Genomic DNA, 26,553 nt, shown 5'->3' with positions numbered 1-26,553 from the left:
GTAGGATCAAGTCCAGCTCTTTGGCGAGAGAGTCTGGACTTACACCATCATACTGTTCACATGGAAGGACTGTCTGGGGGAGACAACCATTGAGCAGTTCATTGACGGTGAAGGAGGCCCTCCAACGGCGTATAGAGAAATGTGGGAGGAGATATCATGTTCTCAGCAATGAGGACAGGGGTGATGGCACTCAGATCACAGAGTTACTGCACAAGATAGACATGTTGGTGGCAGGAAATAGTAGCAGCCATTTTGAATTTGAGACCTCGCAATTTTAGAAAGTGGAGAAGGACAGAAGGGAAACTAGTGTAAAAAAAAAATGGCACATCCTCCCCCCAATACAACTAACTAAAAACAAATTATTACGACCATGAATAACAATAACTATAGCAGCCCTGTGTTTATAAATGTGGATATCGACTTTACCATTTCAGCATGGCTTTGTGGCACAGTCAATGCCACGCAGGGCTAACGGGCCAGAAGGTTGAGGGTTCGCCGACCACCACGGACGAGCTGACTCTCCCTGTCTGTCTTATTACACTACAATCAGAGCTGGCTGCAGAAAATGATCAGTTAGGAGGAAATCAGATTTTCTACATTTTGATGCCATATCAAATTATGCAAAAAAAATTCCAGCAACAAGTTTCTGTACAAATGCACCACACACAACCAACGCATAACTGCCTACCGATTACAGACTTCGAGCGCTAATCGTCAATGGTTTGCATTTTCAACACCACAATCAAGTAGAGTATGTCAATTTCGACAAACAGAAAATACATCCCTCCCTACTCAGTATCGAAGGCTCCGAATGTCATTACACTTTTTGGTGTTTTCTAAGAAATGTCTCTTTACATGAATAGAATGACCGTTGTGCAGTTTGGATGCTGGAAGTATATTAGTGGAGTGGATGAACATGGGTTGGTAGCCTACAGGAGACCTTTGAAGTGGCATAATAAGATTAAAACATTGTGACTAGTTGTGTTTATGCCACATATAAAAATGTAATACATTTTAGAAGTTCAATTACATACAGTGTATGTTGTTTAAAAAATGTTGGTTACTACATGTTTCCATATGTGTTATTTCATAGTTTTGATACCTTCACTATTATTCTACAATGTCCAAACTTTTGACTGGTACTGCATATTTTGGCTATATTGAAGTGTTAGGTTCTAGGTCGAGGAAATAGCTGCTTGCTGTTACGCTTTCCTGAATAACTGGGCCTGCTGGGAGCATAGACCTATGTACTCAAATTATATAGGACTACTTAGGCGAATGATGATTGGCAACACACAGCGCATCAGAATGCGAAATAGGCTACAGCCAGACTGGCCTACTACTGTGCATTTCTAACTACTGTGCATTTCTAGAATGTCGGGAGTAGACCCACAACTGATCCAAATGGAATGAAACATTCAAATAACAGGGCTTTCATTATTTAAATGACATTTTCACTGCAGTTTACGCCCTAGAGTAGAATCGTACTCAATTGCACTAATTTGAAAACAATAATGCAGTTTTTCATTGGATTGTGGCGTTGTAGGCTAGTCTGGGCAGGATACTTGCATTGTCCCTAAAATATCAACAGGGGAGCTTTTTGAGTTGTGTGTCGTCACACTATTATTTTAAGCACATTGATTTCTCACTGCTACACAGACGATAAACAACTTTGCATTTCTCTCACCAGGGGATTTTAGCTCCACGGATAAATTATTAGACTGTATTAGTGACTTAAATACTTGGATGGCTCACAACTCCCTCCAGCTAAATCAAGACAAGACTGAGGTACCTATTGCTGGAGACAAAGCACAGAGAGAGAATCTAGTTGCACATTTTAATTTACGGGCAATAAAGATAAAACACCAGGTAAAAAAACCTAGCTGTTATTTTAGATTCTAAACTAAATTTCAAATCACACATTAGGAATGTGAAGAATTATTATTATTTTTAGTTAAAGAAAAAAAGTGTGTCAGCTTCTCTCTCAGGCTGATACATAGAGACTCATCCATGCTTTTATTACGAGCAGACTAGACTATTGTAATGTTCTCCTGTATGATCTACCCAAGAAAGCCATTGGTCAACTGCAAAACATACAGAATGCTGCAGCACGGGTACTGACCAAGACCAGTTTTAAGGTCTCTGCACTGGCTGCCTGTGAGTTACAGAATACATTTTAAGATTATACCATTGGTTTTTAAATAAATCCAAGATCGTGCACCCCATACATGTCAGACATGCTTTTAAGTTGTGTACCCTGTAGGTTCCTCAGGTCTTCCGGCACTGGCCTTTAACTATCCTAGGACCAAGCCTAGGACAAATAGGCATGGACAGGCAGCCTTTAGTTATGTCCTCAGCCTGTGGAACAGCCTGCCAGAGAACGTGACGGGGTTTGAAACTGTGGAAAACCAGTAGGAGGGTTTGTGCACAGGCTAGAATGGAAGGCAGCCAGTGCGCGGGAGAGAAATATCTGTAGAGTTCAAAAAGTATTCACACTCAAAACCATGAAAAGGAATAACCCAAGGAGGCCGAGATGCAAACATAGTATAATTAATTTAATCCACCCTCAAAAATATTCAAAAAGTGAAAGTGCTAATGAAAATAAAAAAGGAACAGAGCATATGTGTCGGCCTCATGCCTTCATCAGTGCCGTGCAAACAAATTAGAAGACACGTACTTAAGGCACCTGCTGTGTGTCACAGGCATAACAGGTGCAAGCAGATCGTTAATTAGAGACGGGCGAATAGGGAGTCAATTAATATTAACAATGAATATAGAGAAGAATATAAAAAATGGACAATTCATATGTCACATATGATTGGAAAGAGAACAGTCTGGCCTACATACCAATATCTGAAGCAATATAAATGAAATACTTTAGAAGGGCCGAAACTGTGGACATATTTAAAATAGATCTTAAAACATCGTTTGAGCTTTGCTTTTCGTCAGGCGTTTTCCCCTGTAAAGCACATTGCATGTCTGAAATGTGCTGTATGAATAAAGATGGATTTGTTTTGATTTGATGCACCTGGCCTCAGGCTATCAGTAGGTTTCCCTGCTAGAGAGGTTATCAGGACTGAATCCTAATGAGTGCTCTGGGTATAAGTGATACTCTGGTACTGCGTGCGTGCGTAGCCCTGGTGTGTGATATCACATAGTAAGAGTTCAAAAGATGACCCTGAGTTCTAAAGATGACCCTGTGGTTTCCATGGTGCTGCCATGAACACCAACTATTTTTTGTCTCCCCAGCATTCACTGGTAATTAATTACTCAGCTGAATTAATTAATGGTTATAATGTACTCATACTGACAAAAAAGATTGACATTTCTTGGAAAGACATGTAGCCTTTGCCTGCTTCTACCATTAGAGGAAAAAATAAATAGTGATTTCTTATTCCGGGGTTATTGAGAGAGAACTGGTCATTAGTCGCCATATCAGAATGTTGTAGCCACTCAATTAGCTTCCAAAATTACTGAAACTTCACAACCAGAATTTCTGAAAAACCTGGGAACAGAGACCAAGTTGGGGTTAATTGTTTCGTGATGAATTGTTATAAAAAGTCCAAAACAATCAAAAACCTACCTGGGGTTCATGACCAGCCTGCGGAAGAAGTACGTCCAGGTGATATAGTCCATAGCATCCTGTTTAGAGGTGATGGTCCCTGCAGCGATCTCAGCATTCAGATGGTCTGACAGGACACCGAGGAGACTGAGGAAGAGGTGGTAGTGAAGGAGAGATGACTTTCCCCCCTTACAATGTTAAATACACAGAGACCAAGTTAAAAGCTGTAGCAATGGCTTTCACTATGTAGGGTCACCACAAAGCCAAGGGATAGCCTCTCACCTGGACTCAACAGGGAAGGGTTCGTAGAGGAACTTCTTGTAGAAGTCTTTCTTGATGTCGTGGACCAGGATCACAGCTTTGCCCTGGTCATCATACTGAGGGCGGCCTGCACGGCCCATCATCTGCAGCACGTCTGGAGAGACCACAACACAACTACAGTAACCACAGTCCAAATGGAACAACTACAGGCCTAGGAGAGCTGAACCACTTTCTACAGAACAACTACAACCGACTGTAACTACAGGAGATAAACCACACCTACAGAACAACTACAACCTACTGTAACTACAGGAGAGATAAACCACACCTACAGAACTACAACCTACTGTAACTACAGGAGAGATAAACCACACCTACAGAACAACTACAACCTACTGTAACTACAGGAGATAAACCACACCTACAGAACTACAACCTACTGTAACTACAGAGAGATAAACCACACCTACAGAACAACTACAACCTACTGTAACTACAGGAGATAAACCACACCTACAGAACAACTACAACCTACTGTAACTACAGGAGAGATAAACCACACCTACAGAACTACAACCTACTGTAACTACAGGAGAGATAAACCACACCTACAGAACAACTACAACCTACTGTAACTACAGGAGATAAACCACACCTACAGAACTACAACCTACTGTAACTACAGGAGAGATAAACCACACCTACAGAACTACAACCTACTGTAACTACAGGAGAGATAAACCACACCTACAGAACAACTACAACCTACTGTAACTACAGGAGAGATAAACCACACCTACAGAACTACAACCTACTGTAACTACAGGAGAGATAAACCACACCTACAGAACAACTACAACCTACTGTAACTACAGAGAGATAAACCACACCTACAGAACAACTACAACCTACTGTAACTACAGGAGATAAACCACACCTACAGAACAACTACAACCTACTGTAACTACAGGAGAGATAAACCACACCTACAGAACTACAACCTACTGTAACTACAGGAGAGATAAACCACACCTACAGAACAACTACAACCTACTGTAACTACAGGAGATAAACCACACCTACAGAACTACAACCTACTGTAACTACAGGAGAGATAAACCACACCTACAGAACTACAACCTACTGTAACTACAGGAGAGATAAACCACACCTACAGAACAACTACAACCTACTGTAACTACAGGAGAGATAAACCACACCTACAGAACAACTACAACCTACTGTAACTACAGGAGATAAACCACACCTACAGAACTACAACCTACTGTAACTACAGGAGAGATAAACCACACCTACAGAACTACAACCTACTGTAACTACAGGAGAGATAAACCACACCTACAGAACAACTACAACCTACTGTAACTACAGGAGATAAACCACACCTACAGAACTACAACCTACTGTAACTACAGGAGATAAACCACACCTACAGAACTACAACCTACTGTAACTACAGGAGAGATAAACCACACCTACAGAACAACTACAACCTACTGTAACTACAGGAGATAAACCACACCTACAGAACTACAACCTACTGTAACTACAGGAGAGATAAACCACACCTACAGAACAACTACAACCGAATGTAACTACAGGAGAGACAAACCACACCTACAGAACTACAACCTACTGTAACTACAGGAGAGACAAACCACACCTACACATTCAGATGAAAACACATGGATGTACTGGACTTTCTAACTCACTACCAAACAGGGTATTTGACATGACAGGAAAATAGAAGTAGACTTAATTCAATACAGAAACAGTGATGGAAACAACTGGACATGAGCCTGTACCTGTGATGGGGTAGTCCACGTAGCGTCTGGTCTTCCCATCGTAGTACTCAGTACCTTTGACAATGACCAGATGGGCAGGGAAGTTGACTCCCCAGGCCAGAGTACTGGTGGCTATCAGTATCTGGAGACAGAGAGAGAATAGTGTCATACCTGTCATGGATTTAACAAAGTAAAGCAGAAACACCTTCAGTGTCGTATCTGCAACATTGTTGTATATACCTGCTCCTATTCAATACGTATATATACCTGCACCTATTCAATACGTATATATACCTGCACCTATTCAATATGTATATACCTGCACCAATTCAATACGTATATAAACCTGCACCTATTCAATACGTATATACCTGCACCTATTCAATACGTATATACCTGCACCTATTCAATACGTTTATACCTGCACCTATTCAATACGTATATAAACCTGCACCTATTCAATACATATATATATACCTGTACCTATTCAATACGTATATACCTGCACCTATTCAATACGTTTATACCTGCACCTATTCAATACGTTTATACCTGCACCTATTCAATACGTATATACCTGCACCTATTCAATACGTTTATACCTGCACCTATTCAATACGTATATACCTGCACCTATTCAATACGTATATAAACCTGCACCTATTCAATACGTTTATACCTGCACCTATTCAATACGTATATAAACCTGCACCTATTCAATACGTTTATACCTGCACCTATTCAATACATATATACCTGCACCTATTCAATACGTATATACCTGCACCTATTCAATACGTATATACCTGCACCTATTCAATACGTATATATACCTGGACCTATTCAATACGTATATACCTGCACCTATTCAATACGTATATACCTGCACCTATTCAATACGTATATAAACCTGCACCTATTCAATACGTATATATACCTGCACCTATTCAATATGTATATATACCTGGACCTATTCAATACGTATATACCTGCACCTATTCAATACGTTTATACCTGCACCTATTCAATACGTATAAACCTGCACCTATTCAATACATATATACCTGCACCTATTCAATACGTATATACCTGCACCTATTCAATACGTATATACCTGCACCTATTCAATACATATATACCTGTACCTATTCAATACATATATACCTGCACCTATTCAATACGTATATACCTGCACCTATTCAATACGTATATACCTGCACCTATTCAATACGTATATATACCTGCACCTATTCAATACGTTTATACCTGCACCTATTCAATACGTATAAACCTGCACCTATTCAATACATATATACCTGCACCTATTCAATACGTATATACCTGTACCTATTCAATACGTTTATACCTGCACCTATTCAATACGTATAAACCTGCACCTATTCAATACGTTTATACCTGCACCTATTCAATACGTATAAACCTGCACCTATTCAATACATATATACCTGCACCTATTCAATACGTATATACCTGCACCTATTCAATACGTATATACCTGCACCTATTCAATACGTATATATACCTGCACCTATTCAATACGTTTATACCTGCACCTATTCAATACGTATAAACCTGCACCTATTCAATACATATATACCTGCACCTATTCAATACGTATATATCACTGCACCTATTCAATACGTATATACCTGCACCTATTCAATACGTATATAAACCTGCACCTATTCAATACGTATATATACCTGCACCTATTCAATATGTATATATACCTGCACCTATTCAATACGTATAAACCTGCACCTATTCAATACATATATACCTGCACCTATTCAATACGTATATATCACTGCACCTATTCAATACGTATATATACCTGCACCTATTCAATACGTATATAAACCTGCACCTATTCAATACGTATATACCTGCACCTATTCAATACGTATATACCTGCACCTATTCAATACGTATATACCTGCACCTATTCAATACGTATATACCTGCACCTATTCAATACGTTTATACCTGCACCTATTCAATACGTATATATACCTGTACCTATTCAATACGTTTATACCTGCACCTATTCAATACGTATATAAACCTGCACCTATTCAATACATATATATATACCTGTACCTATTCAATACGTATATACCTGCACCTATTCAATACGTTTATACCTGCACCTATTCAATACGTATATACCTGCACCTATTCAATACGTATATACCTGCACCTATTCAATACGTTTATACCTGCACCTATTCAATACGTATATACCTGCACCTATTCAATACGTATATATAACTGCACCTATTCAATACGTATATACCTGCACCTATTCAATACATATATACCTGAACCTGTCAGGGTCCCACCTGGATCTTGCAGTTGACAAACAGTTCCTCCACAGTCTTCCTGTCTCGCTCGTGTAGTCCAGCGTGGTGCATGCCGATACCAAACGCCAACGTCAGCTTCAGGTTGGACTCCCTCACCGTGGCGATGATGTCTGTCATCTGGGTAACATTAACCAATCACAGCATGAGACCTCACCTCAATCTACGACAGCACGAGACCTTATCTCGTCGACCAATAGAGACACAGTAAACAGTGTACGACTAAGAAGGCACATCCATGACGAAGAAGACATTGTTGGACATGAGCAGGGAGGGGGGCTACAGAAGGAGTGGAGAAAAGGGAGGTGGAGGAAAAACTGAAAACAACATGTGGGACAGAGCAAGCAAAACATTTACAGGGGGAGTTACAGGGAAGACGAGAGGTACATGTTCATAGAGGAAGGAAGGCGGGAGAGGGGCTAACTGCAGCAGAGGAAGTAATAGAGAGAACGTAAGGCTAACTCAGGCAGAGAGGGCAGGACTCCCACTGAGACTGAGGCAGCTAGCGCCAGCCGCCTGTCACTCAAACCACAGGGACTCCAGCAGCTACACAGCCAGTACAGAAACACAGCAGGGAGCAGCATATATCACTGGAACAAGCACACTGCAGGGCCAGTTCAACACACCCAGGGCTAAAAATACACATACAGTAAATGCCAGGTCAGGTTCTCTCTCTCTCACTCACACACTCACACTCACACACACACACACACACACACCAAGGAAATGTGGAACAGAAGAGAGGATGAAATGTATCCTATGAATTAGATTTTTCTGCTGCGTATACAGTATTAAGGCCTAGTTTGTGTGTGTGTGTATATATTTTACAAGTTGGGGTTTGAAGTCAGTCAGAGCTCTATATTTCGCTCAGACCACAGGCTTGGTGTGAAAGGCGAGCAGCCCCATAAAACATGTTAATATCCATATTTTACAACGCCAAGACTACTGTGACTTCATAAGGCCCAATATGAGGGATTATACACCAGACACACATCCAACACCGCTCAGCTCAGCTCTCTGTATCCCGGGCGTCTGGCAGGCCTGAGAAAATACATTGTTTTACTGTTTTTTAATGTGTGTGTGTGTGTGTCTGAGTGAGAGAGAGAGAGATAGATAGGAGAGAGAGCGTTAGCTAGTGTGCGTGTGTATTGTAAGAAATTCTCCTCATTTATGGGCCCCTATATATCAGACACACATGTTAAGGTAATTACTGCCCATCTTCTATCAGAGCACATTTTCTCATCTTGAAATAATCCTGAAGTATGCAGAGAAAATAATGGGATATGACACAGGCGTTTCCTGTAGAAGTTGGTTTGAGTTCCCTCTGTAATTACACTAAAACCAGTGCTTAGAGAGAGAGAATATCAGGAGGAAGGAGACGATGAAAAAGGAGAAAGCAACAAGCAGCAGAGGACGAGGAATAGGAAGACTGGAGGAATAGAAGAACAGTCAGAGGAGATAGAGAAAGAGAGAGACTAGGAGAGAGAGAAAGAGAGAAAAACTGTAGATGTACACACCTCTGACTACAGGGTTAGTTCCACTAGGAGGTAACAAGTATAAGCCTGGTCACCTGAGTCTCGTCCTGGTGCAGCCACTGTTTAGGGTCGTCCTCGGTGGCCAGGAAGGCTATCAGGTCTAGAGCCGTCAGACGAGTCTGTCGCCGCGACGACACAAAGATCAGAACAGGCTTGGCTGGAGAGTGACTGCGAATCGCTGGAGAGAGAGAGAAGGGGCGAGAGAGAGAGAGATATAGAAAGGGGGGATGCACAGTGTAGTTGCATACTTAGTGTGTGTTTCTGTGTGTGGTATATTGTACCTTGGAACACAGGCTTGTTCATGCTGGCCATGCGGGGGCAGTAGTGCTGTCCTGGGAAGCCTTGGATGTGAACCTCCAATGGGACGGGACGCACAGAGGGACGGAAGTTAAACAAACCCACCTGTAAGAGAGGTGAGGCAAAGAGACGGAGAGAGTTAGAGAACCATATGGACATAGAACCATAGAAAGAGAATGAATGTCTTCTCTCAGTCAGTGAGAGAGAGAGACAGAGTGGATGAAAGAGAACTAGATCGAGACAGAGATAGATAGATAAAGTGAGTCCAGCTGGCAGCGAGGCCCATCTGGGTGTCTAAAGGTTTGTCATTGTCCTTGTCCGGGGGAGAGGGACAGGGAACTGAGCACTTTTTGTCTGTTGTGCTCAGAAGCTGGCTGGGTAGGGCAGCATTGCATTGTAGCGTGTGGAGTGGCCAGGCAGGGCAGGCGCGTGTGTACACATATCTAAGGCCTGGATAATGGATTGGGCATCTAAACCCAGCCAACATCCCCAGTCCCTCCCGTCCCCAGTCTAAACAGCCAGATTTATAACCAGACAATCTGTCTGCCAGGGACACTGCAACAGTAACACAACGTTTAGACAACCAATACCGTCACAGAGAAGACTGGAATGGTAGGATACAGGTGGAATTTCAGAGCAATGTTTGAAAAGCATTACAAATGACGTTATGGTAACACTTTATAACAGTAATAAGCAGTAATAAGCAGTTGTAAATGCTTATGAATGCTTTATAAATGTTATATAAAATGTTTTTCAGCAGATGCTATTTTCTTTTTGAGATAAATTGTATAAGTGAATGTAAAGACTGTCTGTCTACATGTGGTTTTCATGTGTGACTGGGGTCATGCAGGCATACAGTTCCCATGTCTCTCTGCGGTGGACAGGGAGGTTATTAAATACCCTTCTGATATGATTACTGCTATTATTATTATTATTAAAGGACTGTCAAGTCATCTGTCCGCATTGGTACCGTGATTTCTGTTGATTACCAGAGCAACTCCAGCATGGCTCCAGAGAAACAGAACTCCAAACCATTATTACTGTGCTGTGGTCAAAACGGATTCCCTGCCAAAAACAGCAGTATTATTCTACATTTATCAAATATGAAAACACTAAACACTAAAAAACACTGGCTAACACAAATGTGGTTACTGGTTGGCTTCAGAACAGCAATGTCAATTACAAAACCTCCAACTGATGACAGAGACATGAACTCTATCTGAACACAGGACAGGAGGTCAAAAGGTGAAAGGATGAGCAGGTTTTAACTACAGGAGATGTCTTGTCTATGTGAAACTGAGACTAACGTAATGGTGTGATCAGGGTAGAACACTGTTGTAATGCCTGATTCAGATAAGAAACTGATCCTAAATCTGAGCCTAAGTGCAACTCCTACCAGGAGTGGCGTTTCACAATACCTGTAGTGTCTAGTATGTGGATGCTATGGAGAGCTCACCTGTCCAATCCCTAGCCAGTCGGCGAGGTCTCGTGCGTTGGCCAGGGCCGTGGACAGGCCCACCACGCGGACAGTCTTGTTGGTGTGAGAGGAGATGAAGTTGGTCCTGGACACTATGACCTCCAGCACAGGACCTCTGTCCTCCCCTGGGATACAGACACAGTGGTATGGTCCAGTGTGAGAAAGTTGGACAAAGCATTTCACTATGGAGAGTAGTATTATTATTAACTCTTTTGAATTCTATCAGCATTTTCTTTGTATGATGGTAAAAGTTAAGGCTCTATAGAAGGTTCTGTTTGTATGAGGGTAAAAGTTCAGGCTCTATACAAAGTTTGATTCTATGGGGTTTGTGAGGCAAGAACCAGACCCATAGATATTAAAGATCTCTCTATATGCTTCTGGGTAAAACTAGGCTGTGGTTACCTAGCAGGTGGATCTCGTCGATGATGAGGATGGCTACTTTCTGGACGTAGCTGCGGTTCTGCCAGGAGCGACTCACGCCGTCCCACTTCTCCGGCGTGGTCACGATCAGGTCGGCCGCGGCGATGGCCCGCATGTCTGGAGTCACATCACCTGTCAGCTCCACGACCCTAGGGACGAGGAGAGAGGGAAGGGAAGGAGGGAGAGAGGGGAGAGAGCGAGAAAGAGACAATAGATGGATGGATAGATACCACGGCTGATGGTCATTGACAGATGTGAATGCAACTGAAATGCACATGGTTATAACCAAGTCTCTCTCACTTCTTCCCCAGTTTTTCCTCTATCCTGATCTTCCAGTCCTCAATCCTCTCCCTGACCAGAGCTTTCAGAGGGGCAATGTACACCACCTAAGAACACACACAGAGCAAGGATATAAACAGAGAGAAATGTATAGCGATATTGAAAGAGAAAAAGAGAGATGGGGGGCCAGACAGACCTTGGAGGTAGGGTACTGGTTGAAGACTCGGAACATGGCCAACTCGGCAGCGATGGTTTTACCGGAGCCCGTTGGCGCCCCCAGCAGGACGTTGGTGTCGGTGTGGTAGAGCGTGTGGAAGATCTGTGTCTGGATGGGATTGAAGTGGGTGAACTTGTACAGACTCTCATACTCCAGGTTCCCCAGGGCGGTGATGGGCAACGGCTGCAGGTCCAGCAGCTCTGAGAATCCACAGGGCAACATTGAGACAACGTATGGGTACATTTGTCAAGGAAAAAAGACAAAGAAAGGTGTATGTGTGAAGTATGTTGTTTCATCTGTACACCTCTGAGGGTTGGTCTGTCTGTGTTTGTGAGTCTGTTGTACAGTACCAGTATGTGGGGGATGTCTTTCAGGCAGGATGAGGTGTTGGAAGTTGATGATGCAGACAGCCTCTGAGCCCAGCCAGCGGTCTGACACAGCTCTGATGTAGTACTGGGAGGGCATGGGCTCAAAGATAGGGATGGTGAATACCACCTGTTGGGGCTCCCCACTCACCACCTGGAAAACACACACACGATGTAAGTATGACTAGGCTCAACCATATCCACTGATACAGGGTCAGATTTATTCCATAACCATAATGGTTAAGGTTAGAATCAGGGGTCAGGTAATCTGATCCTAGATCTATAGTTAGGGGCAACTTCTGCCTCAAGGGAACACAGGAGAACAAGTGGCTCTCAGACACATTCTAGAAACTAATGGTACCCAGAAACCCACCTGTTTCTTCTGTAGGAGCAGGTACTCTGAATGGTAGATGTGATCGTTGATGGGGTCCTCTACCCACAGCCACCAGGGCTCTCCCACTGAACCATGACACTAAGAGAGGAGAGAGGCAGAGGAGAGAGGAGAGGCAGAGGAAAGGCAGAGGAGAGGCAGAGGAGAGAGGCAGAGGAGAGGCAGAGGAGAGAGGCAGAGGAGAGAGGCAGAGGAGAGAGGCAGAGGAGAGAGGCAGAGGAGAGGCAGAGGAGAGGCAGAGGAGAGAGGCAGAGGAGAGAGGCAGAGGAGAGAGGCAGAGGAGACAGAAGCATGAAGAATTGGTGGCATTAGAAGATCAGAGCACTCCCAGGTTGTTTAACCAGATAGTAGCTAGTAGTACACTGTACTGTGCATCTCTCTACATTTCTCTGCTCTGAGTTGACCCCCTGTAGAACACTCTGCTGTGGAAACAACTGCTGGCTGGCCAACAGACACAGGTCCAGGAGACTGCTTTATGACACATGGAGAGAGGAGACAGTCCAGTTCCCACAGACAAACACACTAAAACAACAGCTATAATGTCATCTTCTGGCCTGGTCCCTAGCCCTCTTGTGTAAATGTCTAAAGATATCAGGGAAACTACTCTTGATTAGGGCTAGGAGTTATTCCCAACCATGTGACCTGAACCAGGAACAATTCTGGGTCCTACTCAAAACACTAAAGGGAGTGGGGAACCACGCATTAATATTAGAAAACGACATCCAACTCCTGTCTGTTTCCCAATTAGAATGAGTCATTTTCCTGGAGTCCGTGGCTTGGGTTAGAGTTAGGGAGAAGGAGATCTCATGTGCCTCTACATGTGTCGTGGCTAGCTTGCGTGTGTACATATGCAGCAGGGATCACTGGCTAAGCTGGGGGTGTTCCATAACAACTCTCCCATGAGCAGAGCATGCATCGCTAATCACACAAACATTCATCTTCATACACAGCCTGGCTACAACGGGCCTCCGATTCCACCCTGACTCCCTCACAAACTACAGGAGTCATCTGCCTCAATGATGTACTCCAATCACCATAGAGATCCTATAGCCTAATTCGCAATTCAATGATGTACTGTATATTCCCTCCATTGGACATGGCTCTACTTACGGACAGCAGACTTGGGTTCAAACGGCATTTGAAATCTTTCAGATACTTAGCTGTTTTTGATTGATCTTGCCTGGCGCAATAGAACCAATAGAATAGTCCCAAAAGTGGAAAACACCGTCCATCTGACACACCAGGCAGGCTCAAGCAAATGTAGTATAAAATCCGCAGGATAATACAGTGAGGGAAAAAAGTATTTGATCCCCTGCTGATTTTGTACGTTTGCCCACTGACAAAGAAATTATCAGTCTATAATTTTAATGGTAGGTTTATTTGAACAGTGAGAGACTGTTAGAAATTGTTAGAAATTGATTTGCATTTTAATGAGGGAAATAAGTATTTGACCCACTCTCAATCAGAAAGATTTCTGGCTACCAGGTGTCTTTTATACAGGTAACGAGCTGAGATTAGGAGCACACTCTTAAAGGGAGTACTCCTAATCTCAGCTTGTTACCTGTATAAAAGACACCTGTCCACAGAAGCAATCAATCAATCAGAACTCTCCACCATGGCCAAGACCAAAGAGCTCTCCAAGGATGTCAGGGACAAGATTGTAGACCTACACAAGGCTGGATTGGGTTACAAGACCATCGCCAAGCAGCTTGGTGAGAGTTGGTGCGATTATTCGCAAATGGAAGAAACACAAAAAACTGTCAATCTCCCTCGGCCTGGGTCTCCATGCAAGATCTCACCTCGTGGAGTTACAATGATTATGAGAATGGTGAGGAATCAGCCCAGACCTACACGGGAGGATCTTGTCAATGATCTCAAGGCAGCTGGGACCATAGTCACCAAGAAAACAATTGGTAACGCACAACGCCGTGAAGGACTGAAATCCTGCAGCGCCCGCGAGGTCCCCCTGTTCAAGAAAGCACATATACATGCCAGTCGGAAGTTTGCCAATGAACATCTGAACGATTCAGAGGACAACTGGGTGAAAGAGTTGTGGTCAGATGAGACCAAAATGGAGCTCTTTGGCATCAACTCAACAAGCCGTCTTTGGAGGAGGAGGAATGCTGCCTATGACCCCAAGAACACCATCCCCACCGTCAAACATGGAGGTGGAAACATTATGCTTTGGGGGTGTTTTTCTGCTAAGGGGACAGGACAACTTCACCACATCAAAGGGATGATGGACAGGGCCATGTACCGTCAAATCTTGGGTGAGAACCTCCGTCCCTCAGCCAGGGCATTGAAAATGGGTCGTGGATGGTTATTCCAGCATGACAATGACCCAAAACACACGGCCAAGGCAACAAAGGAGTGGCTCAAGAATAAGCACATTAAGGTCCTGGAGTGGCCTAGCCAGTCTCCAGACCTTAATCCCATAGAAAATCTGTGGAGGGAGCTGAAGGTTCGAGTTGCCAAACGTCAGCCTCAAAACCTTAATGACTTGGAGAAGATCTGCAAAGAGGAGTGGGACAAAATCCCTCCTGAGATGTGTGCAAACCTGGTGGCCAACTACAAGAAACGTCTGACCTCTGTGATTGCCAACAAGGGTTTTGCCACCAAGTACTTAGTCATGTTTTGCAGAGGGGTCAAATACTTATTTCCCTCATTAAAATGCAAATCAATTTATAACATTTTTGACATGCGTTTTTCAGGATTTTTTTGTTGTTATTCTGTCTCTCACTGTTCAAATAAACCTACCATTCAAATTATAGATCATAGATAGATAATTTCTTTGTCAGTGGGCAAACATACAAAATATGCAGGGGATCAAATATTGTTTTCCCTCACTGTATTACAAGAAGGTGATTCACCTAAACACTGATCTAGAATCAGCCATCTTCCATTTATATAAACCTTCATTTGAACCATTCAAAGAAAAGAAGAGCCCTTCAACCAGTACTTGGGATGTGGACTAACACTTCCAGAGGTGGGAATCTGACGCTGCAGGGTTGTTTCAGCAGCTGGCTGCTCCTCCTTGTAGAACAGAGGTGAGATTCCCACTTTTCACTCATTACTCCACCCCCCCCCCACTGGCTGGAGGAGGAGAGGAGCAGGGCCACTGGGGGAGAGGACAGCTCCATACTGACAGACCACTGACACTTCACACTAACACATTTCTACTGTTAGCAGCATTTTGACACACTTAAAGAGTGCTCTTATAATGTCTACTGTTTGTGTACTGTGTGTGTGTGTGTGTGTGTGTATGTGTGTGAGTGAGTGACGGAGAGAGAGAGAGAAAGAGAGACATCGAGGTCATCCTAGGTGAGGTCGACCTGGTTACCTGGTCGTGCCACTGGAAGTCGGGGGTGATCTGGAGGCGGACCCTGAGCACAGTGCGTGTGATTGGTTGGATGGTGGCCTCCATAAGTATGGAAGGGATCTGGTGGACACACTGCTTCACCTTCAACCCGATGTTCACGTGGTGAAGCATGTGACCTGGGACACACAGAGGGGAGTGGTGCTACTACAGCACGCTGCATGCACACACACACGCACACAGCTCTACAGAACACAATAGAATTCATGTCTAATTTGGTAGTATACCACACTTGGCCCAGTATGGTCTCACCTATCTCGTCCTTCTGCATATCTTTCAGTTTGTCCACAGTGAGTTTCTTCTCCTCCAGACGGGCCAGCACGTTGTGAGGCAGGATGGAGAACTGTCTCAGGGGGTGAGCGAAGCCCCACAGACGCTTGTCTATCACTTTACACAGGTTGAGCAGGCGGTAGGTCATGGCAGGCCAGCGTTTCCTCAGAGCAATCTCAAACAGAGCCCTGACGATACGAGCTGCGTTCTACACAGGGACGAAATACACACACACAGTTACAATTTGAGTGGCGTTCTATAGTAGAAAAACAAGGACAGACCGATTGGAATCACAATTGGAATAGTGTATAACAACAGGTGTAAAAAGACAGACAGGCTACAGCCAGACTTAGAGCAGTGTTCTACAATGGGTACAGCAGGACAGAGAGAGTCATGCAGAGACTGAAATAATCCATCAAGATGTAGGACGATTAATCATGTCTGATCGAGAGCCGCGGGACTGGTATGATCAGGCTCTGTTCTGAAACATGGGTCAGGCCTAGCTGTGCGCTGATGGATTGTTCATGTCTGTCCTGACAGATGGGTCAGGTGGTTGGCGCTGCTCGCTGATAAACTGATCAGATCTGACGTGACTGGGCTCTGATTGATTTGGCCAGGTGTTAATGACATGATGGATTGGTAGAGTCTGGCCGTGCTGGGATGGATTTGTTGGGCCTGGCTCTGTTGTGATGGATAAATCGTGGCGAGGCTGCTATCTGTGATAGATTGGTCAGGTCTGCTTGTGTCCGGAACATGTGGTTGAGTGGGAGGATGGACAGAGACAGGCAGGCAGACATAGAGACAGGCATATAGATAGGCAGAGACACAGAAACACCAGCTGGGCCAGATGTTGGTCTGCTGCTGGTTAAAAGGCCACTAGGGCAACCGCACTCCTACATCAAACCCTCTGGAGAGAAAACCCTACACTCACACCCTTACTGAGCCTACACTCACACCCTTACTGAGCCTACACTCACACCCTTACTGAGCCTACACTCACACCCTTCCTGAGCCTACACTCACACCCTTCCTGAGCCTACACTCACACCCTTACTGAGCCTACACTCACACCCTTCCTGAGCCTACACTCACACCCTTCCTGAGCCTACACTCACACCCTTCCTGAGCCTACACACACACCCTTACTGAGCCTACACTCACACCCTTCCCGAGCCTACACACACACCCTTACTGAGCCTACACTCATACTCCAGATAACAACCAACAGCCAAAACACATCAGGCCTCACAGTCCGAGTCACAGCACCAACATAGTCAATCTCAATAATCTCCCTGGTTGGAACTAACTTCATGATTAAGCTGCCTTCCTTCTCCAGATATTTTGTGTCCGTGTGTCTTTAAGAGCATGCAGTAAACACAGTTCAACTGTGGTCTCAGGTCTCTCAGCGCTCATGTACAATAATCTACTCTCTCAGGAGAACTCCTGGTGTCCTGCGGTCAAGTGCACCGGCCTGCAGAACAGCTCTATCATCCAGTTGCTAAAGCCATTGAGGACTGTGTGTGTATGCATGAGAGACAGGGAGTTAGCCTCTGTCAGTGTGTGTGTGTGTGTGTGTGTGTGTGTGTGTGTGTGTGTGTGTGTGTGTGTGAGAGAGCGAGAGATGGTGAGTCTGCCAGTGGTTGTGAGTGTGCCCACCTATATGTATGTATGCAACTTCATCTCTGTGCTTATGTGTGTGTGTCTTTGTTGATGTGTAGTGGCAGTATCATACGGCAGCAGGACCTATCAGTCCTCAGTCTGGATTAACCATCAGATCCCCTCTATTCCACTATGGCTGCCTGCCTCCCGGCCACAGCCATCAAACCGGCTGCACATCTGAAATCGGGCAAAATAGGAGCAAAGAGGGAATTTGCTGTGAACAATTCCAAATATTCAGCCACATGGAATCAGTTACCGTGGAAAACCATGGATAGATGGGTTCAGCAGAGGATGGGAAGAGGGGATGGGATGTGGGATGGGGGCTCCAAATGCAAAAAAGATTCCAGGCTATCAGTCACTGTGAAATATGCACCAGCCAAACATATTACTTTCCATCAGATATATCAAAGCATTTGATTTTCATAAAGAGCATAATGCAGAGATGCCGGCATGGCAGATTAACTGTGACAGTTCATGAAAGCCTCATGATCCCTCTGAAACAATGGAGATGCTGGTACAAACAGGAAACCCGTTTATGGATGTGTATGATATGATTCGTTAAGACACTCTTTCTAAACCCCCATCAGTACACCAGTATGATTGAAACATTCTGCTCTAGGACGCGGACGTGCTGCTGACTGAGGGAAGGGGAAGTCTAGGCAGGGGCTGCATGTGTTGGGGTAAGGGAGTCTGTACCCCTGTGTCCCCCTGGCAGGGGACACTGGGGTACAGCTGGACCCCTCATAGGGGCTAGGCTGGCTCAGTTTGGGGTAGAAGCAGAGTATGTACACATGTTGAAGTTTCTTCAGGTATGGTTCAGTTTGTATGAGTGTGTGTATGTGAGAAACAGATGGAGAAAGAGCATACAGTGGGGCAAAAGTCAGCCACCAATTGTGCAAGTTCTCCCACTTAAAAAGATGGGAGAGGCCTGTATTTTCATCATAGGTACACTTCAACTAAAAAAATCTAAAAAATCACATTGTAGGATTTTTAATGAATTTATTTGCTAATTATGGTGGAAAATAAGTATTTGGTCACCTACAAACAAGCAAGATTTCTGGCTCTCACAGACCTGTAACTCCTTCTTTAAGAGGCTCCTCTGTCCTCCACTCGTTACCTGTATTAATGGCACCTGTTTGAACTTGTTATCAGTATAAAAGACACCTGTCCACAACCTCAAACAGTCACACTCCAAACTCCACTATGGCCAAGACCAAAGAGCTGTCAAAGGACACCAGAAACAAAATTGTAGACCTGCAACAGGCTGGGAAGACTGAATCTGCAATAGGTAAGCAGCTTGGTTTGAAGAAATCAACTGTGGGAGCAATTATTAGGAAATGGAAGACATACAAGACCACTGATAATCTCCCTCGATCTGGGGCTCCACGCAAGATCTCACCCCGTGGGGTCAAAATTATCACAAGAACGGTGAGCAAAAATCCCAGAACCACACGGGGGGACCTAGTGAATGACCCGCAGAGAGCTGGGACCAAAGTAACAAAGCCTACCATCAGTAACACACTACGCCGCCAGGGACTCAAATCCTGCAGTGCCAGACGTGTCCCCCTGCTTAAGCCAGTACATGTCCAGGCCCATCTGAAGTTTGCTAGAGAGCATTTGGATGATCCAGAAGAAGATTGGGAGAATGTCATATGGTCAGATGAAACCAAAATATAACTTTTTGGTAAAAACTCAACTCGTCGTGTTTGGAGGACAAAGACTGCTGAGTTGCATCCAAAGAACACCATACCTACTGTGAAGCATGGGGGTGGAAACATCATGCTATGGGGCTGTTTTTCTACAAAGGGACCAGGACGACTGATCCGTGTAAAGGAAAGAATGAATGGGGCCATGTATCGTGAGATTTTGAGTGAAAACCTCCTTCCATCAGCAAAGGCATTGAAGATGAAACGTGGCTGGGTCTTTCACACCGCCCGGGCAACGAAGGAGTGGCTTCGTAAGAAGCATTTCAAGGTCCTGGAGTGGCCTAGCCAGTCTCCAGATCTCAACCCCATAGAAAATCTTTGGAGGGAGTTGAAAGTCCATGTTGCCCAGCAACAGCCCCAAAACATCACTGCTCTAGAGGAGATCTGCATGGAGGAATGGGCCAAAATACCAGCAACAGTGTGTGAAAACCTTGTGAAGACTTACAGAAAACGTTTGACCTCTGTCATTGCCAACAAAGGGTATATAACAAAGTATTGAGATAAACTTTTGTTATTGACCAAATACTTATTTTCCATCATAATTTGCAAATAAATTCATTAAAAAGTCTACAATGTGATTTTCTGGATTTTTTTCCCTCATTTTGTCTGCCATAGTTGAAGTGTACCTATGATGAAAATGACAGGCCTCTCATCTTTTTAAGTGGGAGAACTTGCACAATTGGTGGCTGACTAAATACTTTTTTGCCCCACTGTATGTGTGTGTGTAGTGTGTGGTGCTGTGCCTGTAACCCACCTGTGCTACGTAGGACAGGTCTGAGATGAGGGAGAAGCTGTCCACCTCTCCCCGGCCGATGTAGGTCTGCAGTAGGATGTTGATCTTGCCGTATCCGTTCTCCACTCCGCCTGCAGCAGGCAGCTCACAGTAGTTACACAGCATCTGCTCTAGTTCCTCCATCTCCTCATCACGCACCTTGAAAAACACACACACACACACACACACACACACACACACACACACACACACAGTCAGGAGCACTTCCACCTGGGTACTCAAACTATATCAAGACCTTGCTATACTGTTTAGCAGGTGTCCCGCAGCAGTCTATAATGTGTGATGAGTGACCTCTCAGTGTGACCTGTGACCTCTCACCTTGACCTGTTCAAACTCCTCGGCCTTGGAGACGATGCTGAGGATGTCAGCCTCTGTCTTCTGGGAGTTGAACAGCTCATTGAACGTCTGCATGGAGGAGGAGGTAGACAAACACAAACATGACATAAGGAACAGCCGTTATCTAGTTGTATATTGCATGTTACTGTACCATCATCCATGATGAGTTTATTTGTAGATATTACCATGCCATATTACACCTACACAGAAGGGTATATACAGTGCCTTGCGAAAGTATTCGGCCCCCTTGAACTTTGCGACCTTTTGCCACATTTCAGGCTTCAAACATAAAGATATAAAACTGTATTTTTTTGTGAAGAATCAACAACAAGTGGGACACAATCATGAAGTGGAACGACATTTATTGGATATTTCAAACATTTTTAACAAATCAAAAACTGAAAAATTGGGCGTGCAAAATTATTCAGCCCCCTTAAGTTAATACTTTGTAGCGCCACCTTTTGCTGCGATTACAGCTGTAAGTTGCTTGGGGTATGTCTCTATCAGTTTTGCACATCGAGAGACTGACATTTTTTCACATTCCTCCTTGCAAAACAGCTCGAGCTCAGTGAAGTTGGATGGAGAGCATTTGTGAACAGCAGTTTTCAGTTCTTTCCACAGATTCTCGATTGGATTCAGGTCTGGACTTTGACTTGGCCATTCTAACACCTGGATATGTTTATTTTTGAACCATTACATTGTAGATTTTGCTTTATGTTTTGGATCATTGTCTTGTTGGAAGACAAATCTCTGTCCCAGTCTCAGGTCTTTTGCAGACTCCATCAGGTTTTCTTCCAGAATGGTCCTGTATTTGGCTCCATCCATCTTCCCATCAATTTTAACCATCTTCCCTGTCCCAGCTGAAGAAAAGCAGGCCCAAACCATGATGCTGCCACCACCATGTTTGACAGTGGGGATGGTGTGTTCAGCTGTGTTGCTTTTACGGCAAACATAACGTTTTGCATTGTTGCCAAAAAGTTCAATTTTGGTTTCATCTGACCAGAGCACCTTCTTCCACATGTTTGGTGTGTCTCCCAGGTGGCTTGTGGCAAACTTTAAACAACACTTTTTATGGATATCTTTAAGAAATGGCTTTCTTCTTGCCACTCTTCCATAAAGGCCAGATTTGTGCAATATACGACTGATTGTTGTCCTATGGACAGAGTCTCCCACCTCAGCTGTAGATCTCTGCAGTTCATCCAGAGTGATCATGGGCCTCTTGGCTGCATCTCTGATCAGTCTTCTCCTTGTATGAGCTGAAAATTTAGAGGGACGGCCAGGTCTTGGTAGATTTGCAGTGGTCTGATACTCCTTCCATTTCAATATTATCGCTTGCACAGTGCTCCTTTGGATGTTTAAAGCTTGGGAAATCTTTTTGTATCCAAATCCGGCTTTAAACTTCTTCACAACAGTATCTCGGACCTGCCTGGTGTGTTCCTTGTTCTTCATGATGCTCTCTGCGCTTTTAACGGACCTCTGAGACTATCACAGTGCAGGTGCATTTATACGGAGACTTGATTACACACAGGTGGATTGTATTTATCATCATTAGTCATTTAGGTCAACATTGGATCATTCAGAGATCCTCACTGAACTTCTGGAGAGAGTTTGCTGCACTGAAAGTAAAGGGGCTGAATAATTTTGCACGCCCAATTTTTCAGTTTTTGATTTGTTAAAAAAGTTTGAAATATCCAATAAATGTCGTTCCACTTCATGATTGTGTCCCACTTGTTGTTGATTCTTCACAAAAAAATACAGTTTTATATCTTTATGTTTGAAGCCTGAAATGTGGCAAAAGGTCGCAAAGTTCAAGGGGGCTGAATACTTTCGCAAGGCACTGTATACCTGGTTACAATAATATAATACATTGGAGTAAACCAGGCACGAGGAACACCTTTCTGATATTGAGTTGCAGCCTCAATTTGTCGGGGCATGGACTCCACAAGATGATGAAAGCTTTCCACAGGGATGCTGGCCCATGTTAATTGAAATGCATTCCACCTTATGAAGCTGGTTGATAGAATGCCAAGAGTTTGCAAACCTGTCATCAAGGCAAAGACTTGCTACTTTGAAGAATCTAAAATATATTTTGCTTTGTTGAACACTTTTTTGGTTACTACACGATCCCATGTGTTATTTCATAGTTTTGATGTCTTCACTATTATTCTACAATGTAGAAAACAGGAAAAACCCTTGAATCAATAGCTGTGTTCAAACCTTTGACTGGTACTGTATGTCATGGAAAGAGCAGGTGTTCTTAATATTTTGTACACTCAGTGTACAATACAACATAGTACATATAACATCATATCATGTTATGGAACTCTGGTGTACCTCCATGGTGTTGTATTTGATGTAGAAGTGACTGGCGGTTCTGCCCAGGTCAGTGGAGGCGAAGTATCCTGTCCTCTCCTCGAAGCGGATCATCCTGGCCTTGTCCAGCTTCCTGGCTGCCATCACCACCAGTTCCTTACGATACAGCTCCAGACCTGGGTCCATCTAACACAGAGACAGAACAGTTTAACCCTGCCATCACCACCAGTTCCTTACGATACAGCTCCAGACCTGGGTCCATCTAACAGAGACAGAACAGTTTAACCCTGCCATCACCACCAGTTCCTTATAGTACCACTCCAGACCTGGGTACATCTAACACAGAGAGCTAGATAATAAGAGAGTGTACAGTCGAGTGTGTACACGTGTGTGTGTGTGTGTGTATGTGTATGTGTGTGTGTGTGTGTGTGTGTGTGTGTGTGTGTGCACATGCATGCGTGTGTACCTGGTAGGCCTTGTGGTTGATCCCGTAGGCCAGAGGGTTGGCTCTCATGCGGATGTACAGGTAGGTGTAACTCAGCCACCTCACTGCTTCCTCCACGTTAGTCACAGTTCCTAGTGATACCTGCAGAGAGAGGGAGAAAGAGAGATCAATAACATCACATTCACCTTCAGTCATTTCAGCCACCTAGCAGCACCTGGTGGAGATTCCACACTCAGCATTGAATCCTTCTCAATAAGTCCTCATTGAATCCTTGAGGTGTGTGCCATCTAGTGGTGACTTATTGTACTGTGTTTATTTTGTGAAAAGGGCATTGGATGGAGATGAGAAGAGAACATGATTGAAGGGGGCCAGTTAGGCATCTGCTGTCAAACACAGATCGCTGTGAAATATCTTTACACTGAAGAAAAATATTGTTAACTTTCATTTGGTCTACCAGCTTCAAACAGCTGTAAAAACAATAGTTTTGGTTATTGAAAATGCGATTTAGATGGTACAATGATTCCCTACACTATTTAGTGCTTGTTTTCTCACAAACTGAAATTTGAGCGAAGTTTAACATTTTAGCAACCAGGAAATGACAGAGCGATCTCCACTAGATAAAACAGCCACAAAGTCATTACAGCTTTCCCAGTTTGACAACCGATGCCCCTTCGGCGGGAGAAATCAATAGGCCAATATCACAGCCAATCACAACACTGGTGGGTAAGTAATACTGTGAAACACTAACATTTTCCACTATTAGCGCCATATATACTATGGGCATTTTCTGAAATTACCTTGATAAATAAAATGTGCCTTTTAGAGGAATATTTACCTTGGATAGAACTATTTTACTATAAGGTAAGGTTTGTTTTAGTTTTTTTATTCATTACTCACATTGTTTGCAGAGGAAAAGTACATTTGGACTGTTCTAGCATCTTCAAAGTGCGCCTAGGCGGAAATATTTGTTGACTTTAAATTTGTATTTTTTTGGCGTAGCGGCAATGATTTTGCCATGGTGCAGCGCCACAGCTAAATGACTGCAGTGGAAACACTGATATGATTGTTAAAAGGTAGAGGTCCTGAAGATGTGTGATTGTGGATAAGCTATATTATTGACGGTGGCGTGTGTGTCCCTACCTCAGCGTTAAGGTTGTCAGCCATGGTCTCTAGGAACTGGCTCTCTATGGGGTTCTGCTGGGTGAGCAGGGTGAGGTAGTGGCTCAGCTTGTCATGTGCCGTGATGATGGTGCCCTCGCCGTACTTGTCGAACTGGGGCCGCCCGGCACGCCCGAAGATCTGCATCACATCCAGGATGCCCAGGTCTACCAGGGTACCACGCTTAGCATCGTAGATTTGGGTGCCCTGTTGTTACCACGGGAACAAGAGAGGCCGGATATGAGTGGCTTTGGAGAGATAATACAGTCCTAATGAGGCAAACGTCTGCGTGTTTTAGTACAAACACCTACACGGACTTACCGTCTTCTAAGAGTGAAGGGCACATGATACAGACTTACAAGTTCATACCTTAATCTAGGGTTGCACATTTTGGGGAAAATTCAGAGGTGGAAACTTTCTGTGGGAATATATAGGAATTAACGGGAATATATGTGAATTAACAGAAATATATGCAAATTAATATTATTACCAATTAAATGTAGATGTTTTTTGCATTGGATATATTTACCATATCATATGGAGACAAACATAAACCTTTTACCTTATCATAAGTAGACATAATTGCAAATAAATAAATCTTTCCAATAAAAAAAATAAAAAATAAAAAAAATAAATTGTTACGAACTGAACTTTAATTAAATGAGTTGATTCTTCACATGGGATGATTTCACTTAACAACAAAAGGGATTATTGAATGATCCCCATTGATCCATCACATGATAACCAAAGCTTTAGTTTCTAGACTGTCTTCCTCTCAGGCTTCGACGTCTTCTCCCTGGACATCCTCAATGTTGAACATCAGACTCTGAGACCTCATCTTCACTGTCACTATCCAACCTTGTTGAGGATGGCTCATTGTCAGGTTCAAAAAGCCTCACATTTGGCAACCAATTTTTTTACCTTTGTATTGGTCAGCCTGTTGCGTGCTTTGGTGTGTGTGTTCCCAAACAAGGACCAGTTGCGCTCTGAGGCAGCTGATGTTGGTGGGATTTGGAGGACGATGGAGGCAAAAGGGGAAAGAGCCTCAGATCCACAAAGTCCCTTCCACCAGGTGGCTGATGAGATGTTGGCACGACTGTCATACTGCATCTCAATCCCAAAGCCCTTGCTTGGAAGTGTACTTCGCCAGACTGCTAAGAACTGTGCCCTCATCCAGGCCAAGGTGGCGAGACACGGTAGTGATGACACCATAGGCCTTGTTGATCTCTGCACCAGACAGGATGCTCTTGCCAGCGTACTTGGGGTCCAACATGTACACTGCGGTGTGTATGGGCTTCAGGCAGAAGTCTTCATGGTTTTTGATGTATTTCAGAACTGCAGTTTCCTCTGCTCGGAGCAACAGTGAAGTGGGCAGGGCAGTGCAGATTTCTTCCCTTACATCTGCAAGCAGAGTCTGAACATCAGACAGGATGGCATGTCCCCCTCAATCCATGCAATGGCTACTGATATAGGTTTCAGGAGATTCAGGCTGCTTACCACTCTCCCA

At 43.9% G+C, this 26,553-nt stretch overlaps 1 protein-coding gene across 2 annotated transcripts in view; it reads right to left on the bottom strand.

Moving 5' to 3' along the window:
• ascc3 (activating signal cointegrator 1 complex subunit 3) overlaps nt 1-26,553 on the bottom strand; it is a 140,509-nt gene that overhangs the window by 21,492 nt on the left and 92,464 nt on the right. For both annotated transcript variants that reach the window (XM_036943401.1, XM_036943397.1), the window contains exons 17-35: nt 25,029-25,253; nt 23,910-24,029; nt 23,465-23,629; nt 21,113-21,199; nt 20,756-20,932; nt 16,619-16,844; nt 16,331-16,485; nt 12,973-13,071; nt 12,585-12,753; nt 12,214-12,434; nt 12,039-12,124; nt 11,721-11,887; nt 11,298-11,443; nt 9,826-9,946; nt 9,580-9,722; nt 7,992-8,129; nt 5,650-5,770; nt 3,845-3,977; nt 3,584-3,709 (exon numbers count right to left, since the gene is read on the bottom strand). In XM_036943401.1, coding sequence (XP_036799296.1) covers nt 3,584-3,709; nt 3,845-3,977; nt 5,650-5,770; nt 7,992-8,129; nt 9,580-9,722; nt 9,826-9,946; nt 11,298-11,443; nt 11,721-11,887; nt 12,039-12,124; nt 12,214-12,434; nt 12,585-12,753; nt 12,973-13,071; nt 16,331-16,485; nt 16,619-16,844; nt 20,756-20,932; nt 21,113-21,199; nt 23,465-23,629; nt 23,910-24,029; nt 25,029-25,253 — 2,825 coding nt within the window. The remainder of the gene's footprint in view (nt 1-3,583; nt 3,710-3,844; nt 3,978-5,649; nt 5,771-7,991; nt 8,130-9,579; nt 9,723-9,825; nt 9,947-11,297; nt 11,444-11,720; nt 11,888-12,038; nt 12,125-12,213; nt 12,435-12,584; nt 12,754-12,972; nt 13,072-16,330; nt 16,486-16,618; nt 16,845-20,755; nt 20,933-21,112; nt 21,200-23,464; nt 23,630-23,909; nt 24,030-25,028; nt 25,254-26,553) is intronic.

Source organism: Oncorhynchus mykiss, chromosome 2 (genome assembly GCF_013265735.2).
Source record: "Oncorhynchus mykiss isolate Arlee chromosome 2, USDA_OmykA_1.1, whole genome shotgun sequence".
Classification (NCBI taxonomy): Eukaryota; Metazoa; Chordata; class Actinopteri; order Salmoniformes; family Salmonidae; genus Oncorhynchus; species Oncorhynchus mykiss.
The sequence above is the reverse complement of the archived record's forward strand: the minus strand, read 5'-3'. Positions and strand labels throughout refer to the sequence as shown.